Source organism: Lepidothrix coronata, unplaced genomic scaffold (assembly GCF_001604755.1).
Source record: "Lepidothrix coronata isolate B3197 unplaced genomic scaffold, Lepidothrix_coronata-1.0 Scaffold53, whole genome shotgun sequence".
Classification (NCBI taxonomy): Eukaryota; Metazoa; Chordata; class Aves; order Passeriformes; family Pipridae; genus Lepidothrix; species Lepidothrix coronata.
The window spans coordinates 3,004,556-3,016,628 of NW_016690233.1; the positions used below are offsets into that span (position 1 = coordinate 3,004,556).

At 37.3% G+C, this 12,073-nt stretch overlaps 1 protein-coding gene across 1 annotated transcript in view; it reads right to left on the reverse strand.

The window, feature by feature from the left end:
* ARHGAP42 (Rho GTPase activating protein 42) overlaps positions 1 to 12,073 on the reverse strand; it is a 146,984-nt gene that overhangs the window by 33,430 nt on the left and 101,481 nt on the right. Inside the window, exons 6-8 of the mRNA XM_017816045.1 lie at positions 11,951 to 12,061; positions 5,556 to 5,660; positions 1,880 to 2,009 (exon numbers count right to left, since the gene is read on the reverse strand). Coding sequence (XP_017671534.1) covers positions 1,880 to 2,009; positions 5,556 to 5,660; positions 11,951 to 12,061 — 346 coding nt within the window. The remainder of the gene's footprint in view (positions 1 to 1,879; positions 2,010 to 5,555; positions 5,661 to 11,950; positions 12,062 to 12,073) is intronic.

A 12,073-nucleotide genomic window follows, 5' to 3' on the forward strand; every position in this document is an offset into this window, starting at 1 on the left:
TGTCATGATTTAGGAATGGTATTCCCCAATTTAGCATTCCCACTAAAATACTCCAAACCAATGCGCTGCTTGCTCACTCCCCGTCCTTCCCCCTAACTCCCCTGCAGCGGGATGGAGAGGAGAATTGCAGGAATGAAAGGTAAAGATCACGGGTTGAGATAAGAACAATTTACTAGAAACAGCAATGAAATAAGAAAACAAACAGTAATAGCAACAGTATTAATAACAGAGTGGCCAAGAGGTAACCAATTCCTGTGTGAGTGCTCACCACGTGGAAACACCAGACAATACCTGACTGCTCCCTCTGCCATGCTACGTGACCCAAAAGAGACCCCTTCCCGTGTCCCTGGAAAATGACCTCCAGGTCCTATCCATGCCTCTCATGGATAATTGAAAAAACTAACCCTGCCCTGGCCAGAACCAGGACAAAATGAAAGAGCTCTAACTTTAAAAAATGTATTTTAAGGGGTTTGGTGTTTTTTTTTTTAATGTAAAGAGTTAAATAAAAATGGAAGGTGTTGAAAACAAATCTAGTAGTTTTACTACAGATACAGTGGCTTTGCCTTCTAAATGTAGCCACAAAGGTGATGGTCATATGATAGACTGCATCAATCATGTAAGCTGCATGTCTGGCAATTCAGAAATGTAGATGTGGGAATTTACATGGACTGCTATGCTGACTTCAAGAAAGCTCTCCCATTGCCTGTGTTTTGGAGGAAAGTAACATCATGATTCAAAAAGTCAACTGGTTATGCACCCGCAGAAGTTACCTGTTCTGCTCTTATATTTTATTTCCACTTAGTACAACAAAATCTGTAATTATTCTGAATCAATTTTTTCTCTGATGGCAATTCATTCTCTCTTTTAGCGTATATAAGAAGGCTGAGCACTCTCAAAGCAATTTTCAATTGTAGCCAGTACCATTTTTTTCAAAAATTACCATGACGCATATCAGTTAAAAATATATAGAATTTACTTTCAAAAATAGCAAACATTTAACCCAGTGACCCACAATTTGACAAGAACCTATAGGATGACAGTTGTAGGAACATAAACTTGCATGACAAGGAATTATACAACTAGTACCTTCCCCACTGCACAGTGATTACAGATCCTCTCACTGTTATTCCAGAATAAACTAATGAACCAACGTCTTTTCAGTAAGAGGATGTCAAGTTGGCCTCTCACTATTTAATGAAGCACAGCATGTGCCCAGTGCTTCACTGCTTTTCACCTTCCCCCATTAGCAAGGCTCTGGTCCACTTAACACAGGTTTCTTTTATGATTATTACTCAATTAAAATATAGAGGGTCTTCTTAAAACTTTCAGTGCTACCGAGGGTAAGAGGATGAGGTTAACTAATATAAGATTTTATTTAGATGACTTTTCTCTTACATCATTGATTCCCATTAAGTGTATGTTCATTTAGTCTTAAGAAGGCTGGGTCAGTGGAGATCCCTGGCACAAGATGCTCCTGATGGCTCAACCACAGGCCCTGTTCATGCAGGGAAAGTCCAGGTGACAGGAGGGAGCCAAAGCAGAGTTCTAGGAGCTTGCAGCAAGGCACAGGGCAGAACTTGCTACCAGTGAGCCACTGGGGCAAACAACAGCAAGGACCTTCCCACGAGGATCCAGAGAGCAGGAGCTGAGCTGCTTACAAGTGTTTTGATTACCATTCCATCTGACTGTAGCTACTCTGAGTGCTTTTTGAAAAATCAAACCCTTATTTTTCTTTTAAACTTTTCAATCATTAGGAAAGTAACTAGAGCAGAAGCCCACAGCCATTCAAACACAGAGCTGTTGATTTATCCTCCTAACTAAACCATATCCTTGTTCTCGCCTTTCAAATCAAATCAAAAGATACATCTGTTGTACTCACGTTTCTCCTGCACATAGAGATAGCCTTCCATTGTCCATTGACTTGGTGGTCTGTAATCTTGGTTGGCTGATTTCATTCTTTGCATGAGTCTCTCCACTTCCTGCCTAGTGCTTTCAAAGTTATTCCGAGTCTAATACCCGGAAAAGGAAACAAACAAAATCCCACATTATCTCATACAAGTACTGAAACAACAATGAAGAAGTAATTATTAATAATGCCAAATAGACTGTATCAGAGACCAACAGAAACATTTGCCTGAGACATAAAAGGGAAAAAAAAAGGCAATAAAGAATAACACTCTTCACTTCTAGAAGCCTAGGAATAACATACTAATGAAGAATTCAACTTAAGTACACAAGTGTAAAGGAAATGTAGCTGAGAATAGCACCATTCCTCTTTCTGCAGGTCACTAACCTCAGACAGGAGCCATTTCATATCTTTCAGTATGCTTACACAGTATTTTGCAGACAGATGCAGGCTTTCTCTCTGTATACTTTAGGATTCTCAGACAGAAGCCTGGCTAAACTAGAAGCTGCTGACAGCTTATTCTGAAACCTGAAGTAATAAGACCCACTGAACCACCTGAAGTACAGTGCAGAAAACACTAGTCTGGTTTAAAACCAGGCTAATGTATCCAGACAGCTGTGATTTCTCCACACGTGGAAGCGACAAATGTACTGTGCATCCATATCCGCAGCAATACCACAAGTGCTGATGCTCAGAACAGTCAGGTTATTGGCACTGTCATGAATGTTTTTTGATAGGACTATGCAAACATCACAGTTTAGTAAACAAAAATATGGTATGTAAGAAACAGTTCACAAGTAGCAGAACTGTGCCAAAAGCATGGAAAAACTGTTTCTACCCTAAATATCACGTGTATAACCTGGTATCTTGCAGAGCAAACAATTACAACACTAAGATGTGTTTTCCATACTTCCTAATACCTATATGCAAGTGAATTCAGTGAGGTTAGGGTTTCCCTTCATGCACCTAGCATGGTATAGTAGAGGAGAATAATTGTGAGGTGCCAGAGGTTTGATAGGTTGTTACTAATATATAAGATATTGAACACTCTGTTCCTACAGGTCATAGAAAAAAATAAAGATTTCAGTAATGTTTCTACAAAATCATCTATGGACTCTAATCCTGATTAGTCAGAAAGATACTCTCAGGACTTTATACTTTCTGCTTTTCACGGGCCATTCATGCAGTTAGTTGTGCTATAGTATAATAATACATGTTTAATCTCCTTTTTGAAGACAAATATTATTATTAGAGAGGAAGTAAAATTCTACTTTGAACTTTCCAGATTTGAGACCTTCAAGAGGGACATGTCATTGAAGGAATGTTCCCATGCTGAGAGCTTATGTCTGTCTATTAAGTCCTTAATTACTTTTAAGCAGCCAGGTCTCTGAACCAAATTATAGAAAACAAAGCCAAATGGACATGTAAAGTATGTCACTGGCCAGTTGAAACAGTTAAAGTGACAAGAGGTCACGTCAGAACATGGTGACCTGTTAAGAGCTGTTGGTCTGCTACTACTCTCCTACTCCTGTGGCTGTTACCACTCCTGCTCTAACCAGTAGGACAGAAACAGTAGTTCAGGTCAACTGTTCTCCAAGACCTGAACACGCAATGCAGTGGTGAGGAGTACTTTTGGCAGCTATAACAAACAGGCTGAACACAATTTTCCCTGTTTGCAGTTTGTCTTTCCCTATATAAATTGTTTTGCTTCAATCTGAGGTTGGGTGATGCTATGAATGGCAAGTCAGAAGAGAGCCCAGCTGGCTAAAGGAAGCTGTGGATCTAGATCTGGAGGCAGAATTCATACTTCTGTCTAACAGGAGTTAATGATGTACTGATCCCACTGTTTCTTCGTGTGTATATTTTTTCTAATATATAAATACAATGAACAAAAATAATCATTATACATTGATACTTCTGCCTAACTTTATATCTCCCTTTATCTCTGTAGTCTATTTACAATAGCAAGTTGCATTAATATAATATTCAGAAAACATTAAATTTAACTATTTCTTAATTAACGCTGACATAGAAAAAATCCTCTAACAATTCTGCTTCTATAGGTATGTGCATAGAAGATACCAACATATTATGACTTACAATGTCAGTTTTGGTCTGTGCTATGGACTCATGCTCCTCTCAGAACTTGCCATATTAAAATAAATAAATTTCTGAAGTGCATTTTTCACCCTTTCAGTGAAACTGCTGTGCAACAACACTGACCTCTTGTGCCTTTATTTGAAAGAGTCTTAGTAGCAAACAAAGTAGAAAACACATAATTTGAAAGGACAAGGGGCTGAGATGCTCTACAGTCAGAGAATATTTGCATTTTGATCCAAAAGGAAAATGTTAATAATTTAGGAAGTTTAGCCTTATTTCCTCAAGCAGCTTTTAAAATGGAATCTGTACCTATGCATGAACAAAAAGACATAAAAGGACAGGGTGTTGTGGAGGTCTTCTGCTGAATGTGTTTAAGTGGAGCAATATCTGGAAGAGTGCAGTACTCCTAAGAATGCAGATCTACATTAACAGTCATTTTCCAACTTTGAGCCAACATAGGCCTCTCTAATAACAAGGTGTTACAGGGAAAATGTCAGTATTTTATTTTCCAGTAACCCACAGGGAACAGCAGTTGAGCACAGTTAAGGTGTTCTTGTACTCCCAGATCTGTTTCATATTCCCAAGTTCAGTGGCCAAGGCACTATCCACTAAGGCTGATGTTAGGTATTCTAGACAGTTGTAGCTTCTTTGCCTCTAGTGGAGCTACAAAAATTTCTGTCAGGTGTGTCTTTTCTTGAAAGAATAAAATGGTTTAACTTCTTTTTTAAATTTTGTTCTGGACTTTGATGTTACTTGGCATGAAAAATACAGGGCTGGCCCAATATGAATATGCTGAATTTCACTTGTATACAGAGGTTAAAATGAGTGGAAAAGTATGTTGATTAAATGCATTTTAGTTATCTCTAATAGGTATGAATTTTTTGGGCATAGTTTGTGCCCAAAATAGGATCTTGTATGGCTCAGACTACCAAATCCAGACCAATCTACAGCAAAAGATCTATCTGCTCAGTTGAGAGTAACTCTGTACACAAAAAAAGAGATTCTTTCTACAGGTGAAACTTAACATTCGTGAGAGCTGCTCATGGAAGAATGTCCCACCAGTTCTTTTATGGCCCAGAGAGCAGCCAGAGAAGGGTTTCCCAAGTATGCTTTATATACAGTGGGAAGCTAGCAGACAGCCAGACAAACTGTATCATTCTATACCAGCTGGAGCATTTTTGGTACCTTCACTTACTCCAGAAGACAGGCATCACTCTCAAGAAAGCACTTATACAAGTTTAAACTATCTGCACTTCTGTGTTTTCTAACAAAGACTTGGTTGCTGTCCTGTTTTTCTTGACCTTCCTCACAAAACTTTGATCTGGAAATCACAAATTAACTATCTGAAGATTAATTTTTCCGAAGTTATTTGCTGTCAGGAATCTTACTTACTTTAACCTTATAAAAATAAATTTTACCTATTTTTATATTAATTTGATTGCAGCTTACTAAAACATTGCAAGATTTAGAGTTTCAATAAAGTGCTACGAGTCTAATATTCTGAAATTAAATTAGCAAATTAAATGGGATAAATACAAATCATCCTTACGTTCTGCAAATTGAACTGCAGTTGCTGCTTGTATGGTGCAAACTCCTGAGCCAATTCATATCCTTCATGGTAAAACGTAAATAATCCTTGAAGAAAGGCCAAGAGCTGAAAAGGTAAAATTGAGAAGCATTATACATTTTTAACTCCTGGAACACTCTATGCACAAAAGCAAAGCTTTGCTGAGAATGAATCCATGGTCAGAACTTAAGAAACAGAAAGAAGTGTTAAACAGTTTTTGCATCATGAAGTCATAATTTACATAATAATTTAATTCACTGTCATAGTAATTTTATCCAGTATTTCAGCTGGAGTCTTTGCTAGTATTCATTTTCCAAGTTCAAACTTTCAGAGTTCAAGATTTTTTTTCTCAAAATATTTTTGCACTTTCTTCATAGTAATTGCTTGGGCTATGACTTATTTTCCACAAATGAGACTTTTGAAACTATGTTTTGGATAGCTTAGTACAACACAAGAAATCCAGACTCTTTCTTCCTGCTCTGAACAAAATGCAAACTCTATCTGGTATGTCTGTGAATGACTCCAACAGAACCACTGAAGTCTGTATATATCCAGTTGAAAAGTCTTTTTAAAGTTTGCTTTAAAACAGTGTTCAAGTAGTAAAAGGAGCATCTAGATTTTAGCTCTTGAACTAATGCATTCCTGTCATCTCTTAGGTTTGAAAGCCTTCTAACTTACTCTGCTTTAAATTTTAAAAGCGTTTTAACATTGCTGTAAATAAAAAGCATTTAATTTCTTATCAGGGACTGTTCTCTTTGTATAGGTAATTTAGATAAAAAAAAAGTTAATAAAACAACAACAAAAAAGATAAATTAATTTGTATGTACAATAACATAAGCTCTAACAAGAGGAAAGATTTTTCTTAGTATATTACACTACTAAAAAGCTAATCGTCTAGGCTAAGTAACTGGATGTCTAGGCTGCCTCCTAAATCAGTAAAGAACCACAGGTATTCAGGAGCATAATTCTTTTTCCTTTTCCAGACTTCTCCCTCAGGATGGGATGAATGATCCAATGGAAACATTTCTCTCTCTCCATTGACTATTGAAGTAGTCTAGACTTAGGTAACAAAAATGCCATATTTAATGCACTTTACTTTGTGTTACCAGTACCATAGATTACTGTAAGTGGAACAGCTTAAAAATGTAGTTTTTACTGTGTTTATATTTTCTTTACATTTACTCTCAGCCCTACTTGGAGAAGTGTCCTTAAATTGTTCTGCCTGCTCTCTCCTGTTACTCTCTAAGAGACTGCTGAGGGCATGCTTATCTGCCTGCTGTTTTGCTGCATTAGTAAGTTAAAGCAGTTCAAGGTTAACAGACCATCAGTGCTGGCACAAATGCAAACATGAGGATAAAGCTGGGAGAAGGACTTTGCTCTTGGTTTTTTCTGGTGTTGCAGGATCAGCTGAAACCCCGGCCTCAGGCAGAGATGGTGTGGGCCAGCAGCTGCCCAGTAAACTGGTCACAGAGCTTGCAGAACTGAGAAGATCCTTGGACATCAAAGTAAGTTTTTGTGGGGGCCTCTGCAGTGGGTATGAATTCCTGAACTGTATTCCACTACCAAACAAACAAATGAAGGCAACACAGTCAAGTGGAATGCTCCACAGCTTGTGTAAATTGTCTGTCCATCTGAAATCATTATCTCAGCTAAGGACCTGACCTTGAAAGTCTCTTATTGGTTAACCAATATTGGTTAACCACCAATTCAGGTGGTTCTGAGGAAGGTCCAAATACAACAGTTTATCTTAAGAAGCTCCAATTGCATAAATAGATAGAAAGAGTTATATAATTTTCTATAACTTTAGACTAATTGTAAATTTCTATAATTCTAGAAAGAATTCCATAATAGAAAAGAAAGAAAATTAATCTTGTTTTTTTATGAATAGAGCATAAAATAAGTAAATTATAACTAAGGCTCTGCTCTGGCTCCAGTTATGTGAAGCCTGCGCTCACAGTCTACATCCAGTTACTTATCAGTGTCCCCAAACACAACTCCTTCAGATGCAGCAGCATAACTACTCCTGTGCTTGCTCTGGCTTGGTTCAGTCTAAAGGATTAACATAACCTGTAAGTACAAGTTTGATGCTAAACCCACCCCTTTCATCTAAAGAGGTACTGCAGGAGTAGCATGAGTGCTTAGCAAAACTGCAGCCACATCACAACGTTAGAGCACACCAAAATTACAATAAAAGAACTAGTGGGAGAAAGTTTCAGTGGGTCACCTTATGCCTGAATTATAAAGACCAGTTTACAGAGCATTTCAGGAGAATGTACTATAAACTGTTTAAATTTCATCTTCAATACTTGAAGAAAACCATTTTCCACCATACAAAACACTTTTACAAAGTATACTGAGAAACACCAAGGAAAATATTTAACACAAGATGGCAGCAAAGCTGAATTTATCAGAAAGCAAAAATACAGCAGCAAAGAAAAAAAAAACAAACCCTGAGAAAAATCTGAATTCATTTTGGTTAAAACACTTCTCAGGTATTTTGGCAGTTGTGCATTGCAGAGGATCTGGCCTTGAGGTCCTCTTGGTCAAATACTCTCTGAGCACTTAGAAAAATAGGAATAAAAGAAAAATATTATGCAAGTCCTATATCAGCTTATTCAAGTTCTGTGCTTAAACAATGTGACACTGAGGATGGTATTTGCTTCAAAATATGTGTCACTAGCAGTGGAAAAACAAGGATCAGAAAATGCCCAGTACCCAATGGGCCTATGCCATTGAGGCAATGCCATAATCACTTCGATTGACAGGTACAGCCATAGCTCTGCACAGAAGAGATCTAAAAGCCAAGGACTTTTGCCGTAGGCTTATGCTTATAGTGGGGTTTTCTTTTTCCTGGTGTTAGTGCTGCTGAAGGCAGGCTCATAATTTTAAAGCAATTAATATTAAATAGAATAGAAAAAAATACTAAAAACAAGAATAGAAAATCAGTGCTTTTCCTTTCAAAGAAGATTTTCAGAATGTATTTTGAGGTGCTCTTCATACATAAAGAGGTAATTTGTTTCATCAAACGTGACAAACAATGCCTGATGCTTTCATATCGCAATTTTTCATTTTAACAAGTGCCTTATAGTTACGTCATTCTGAGTATCTAATCAGTCACATCAACAAAGAGCGTGGTCTGAACTCCGTAATACAAAGGTACTCACCACCTCAGAGCCACGAGGATTTCAACACAGAACCTGAAACTAAATCCAACTACTTCTGAGACTTTATTTATTTTTATGTAGAGCTGGTGACCTCAAGACTGCCTGGTCGTTTCATTCTCACAGGAAGAAGACTGTACTTAGGTTTCGGGTAGGGGAGGAATTTAACCTTTGGCTTGCAGCACATCAGCCAGAAGTCCCTGTCTCCCTGTTTTCATTTTATTTATAAGCAGATAGTGCTTACTCTTCAGATTAAAGTGAATGTAGTTAATAACATAGAAAATTCAAGAAAGAGGAAATCAAGTTTAATGTCCACTGTGAAGTCTCATGGAAACGCATACAATTACAGGCAGGGTTTTTGGGTTTGCTGTTCTTTTTCTTTTCTTTAAAAAAACATTTAATGGACCACCCCACACATTTCAGACAGTTTACTGCTTATGAAATCTATGCCCTGATTTCTACAGTAGAAGGAAGTCCTGGCATCACCAAAGGACAAAGCAGAGCTCTAGGAAGGTGTTTGCATTTTTTTACAAGCATAACATCCTCAGAAAGTGGCATTGGTTTGGACTAGCTTCTTTGGGCTCACAAAGGAAAAACTAGCAAGACAGGTTAGTGTCACTTACTTTGCTTTTTTGTTTAACTTGATGTAAAGTAAATTTTAACGTTAATTTGACCTTCAGAAAAAGTTCAAATTCATGATCTCTGTGAAAACCTGAGCTGTTTTTTTTCTTGGAAACAATCAAGATCTAGGAGGATCACAAATAGGAATATGTCAGTTACTCACACTAATACACATTAGCGCCCCCTTCAATCAAGATGCAGAGAACAACAGAGAAACCCAGGGCCCTGGAAGCAGCTGCATAAGTCTACCCAAAATATTATAATCCTCTATTCTGTGTCCGAGTCATTAGCATGGACCTTAAAATCTTTCCCTATTCTCCTTCAGGAAAGAACATACTCCACTCTTACCAACTTCTACTGTCCCAGCTGTAACCCACCTGGCAATTTTTGCCAGGTTATTGCTCCTGCTCTGGTTCCCAGATCATCCCTATCCTCTGGCACGGAAAACCTGAAGGTCTTGAAAGGAGGTCCAGCAGATCGTTTGCTTTTCAAGTTCTATTCCCATGCCATGAACTTATCCTTCTTTCATATGGGCATCACAGTTTCCTCCTTCACTGCACTAACAGATTTATTTTGTTAAACACTCCTTCAAAGAGTCTATTAGCAACACATCAGACCAAGAATTATACAGAGATGTGACACTGTGCTGATAAATCAGAGACATGGCTAGCACATGCACTAGAATGCCCCACAACCATCAAAGCTCCTAAGGAGGAATGTCTATATAGACACACATCACCAGGCATCGTCCACCATCTGAATATCCATAGAGCACATTTTAGAAAGCCTATTTTGAAGTCTTTGTGGGGGGTTTTTTGTTTGTTTTTGTTTTTGTTTGGGTTTTTGTTTGTTTTGTTCATTGTCGTTATTTTTTTCTTTTTTTTTTTTTTCGCATGGTATTGCTGATTTGTATTATAATTTACTTGGCATACTTTGCCTTATAGGTTTTAGTAAATGGTTTTATTCCAGCATTTTGTATGTAACAAACTAGAAACATAAAATTAAGAATTTTGAAGGTTCAAAATTTTATAACTGATGTTGTAATTTAAGCTCTGTTTATATTCAGCTTGATTATAAATAAATTTACACCCAGAGTCAGATGACACTGCCTGCAAGGGCTATTATTGCCCAGTGTATTCCCCATACCTTCCAGAGTATTATCCATACCTTCCTCTGGAAAAACAAGTAATGAGTTGTATGCAACAAACAGCATACTGGGCTGAAATGCCTACTGGTCTGAGACAGCATAGAAACTGATCCACTTAAAAGTAAATTTTACCTATTTTAACTATGTGCAATTGCACAATATTTTCCAGTGTAAAAGTCTTTTCAATACTGAAAGTTTCTATTACATTAAAGGAGCATAAAGTCTTCTATACTAGGGTCAGAGCCAGGTCAAGATTGCTAGATTTTTCCAGGATGTGAGAGTTTTGCAGAAGGAGACAGAGAGAGACACTCTGGATTAATCTGTGACAGGTAGAAAAATGTTCTTATTTAGGAATCCAAGCAAAGTTTTAGTCCCTAAGATTTGGCAGCTGTACGCCATAAAGATAGGATTTCTGTTAAGTACTGCTTGCTGAATCCAGGTTCATTAGTTTGCATCAATGTCAAACATTCACTACACAATACATTCTCATCTCATGGAAAGAAGGCATCTGAGAAGCTCTTCTTGGTGACAGCGGGTGTTAGAGATATAATTCAACTTTTTTCACAGTCAAGAGTGTTGCTTCAGTAGTTACAAGGAAGCTGGAAGATGGGTGTGAAGAGGGAGAAAAAGTTATATTTGTCATGTTCCTCTATCATGACTGACGTTCTGCTATGCTCAGTAGGCTTAATGGGAAGGGACAGATGACACTGGAAGTTCTCTGTCAAGGGCTACAGGTACTAACTAAATGAGGCAACTGGCAAGCTAGTCCTGTATGACATGAACAGTAATACTACTAATATGCCACAGAAATATGCTACCACATCATACACGTCATACTGCTTTTGGTACTGACTGACCGAGAAGATAGCTGGGAGATGAGGGGGGGCAGAAACACAGTCCGGAAGAAAATCCCAGACCTAAATACGGACTTTGAAACACAACTTTATCTTACTCTTTAATGGAGTGTCAACACATGCTTTCCTTTATGTGCAAAGTACACTAAAGACAAAGGGCTTCACCAACAAAAAATAAACCAACCTATCCTACAGAAAAGTTGATTTTTCACTTTATTTCATAGGTAAATCAGAAGAACGTACGTATATATTACATACCTGAAATATTTAAATTAAAAAAGTGGCTTAAAATTTAAGCCATTAAATCACAGTATTAGTTAACATCCATTATGTGTTGCACAGACACAACATTACATGTTGTCCCATTAAAATGTTATACACACTTCAAGTCATCAGACATTTCACTTCACAGTAGATATGAAACTCTTATGTAATCCTTTAATAAACATGGAAAGTGCCCAAGTCAAGATCTTAATGTCTACGTACAAACAACCCGCATTCACAACTTTAAAAGGGAGCAAAAAAAAAGAATAATTTCAATTAAATTTTTAGCTTTAAATGTGTCCATTCTAAAGAAAATAACCCAAAACTTACAGGTTCTACAAATTCAAATTTCTTTTTCTCTTGTACTTCTTGAATTTTAAAAACATATTCTAATGATGCTTCATAAAAGTTCTGATGTTCTCTGTCAATCTGTGTATCTGCCTAAAAGACAAA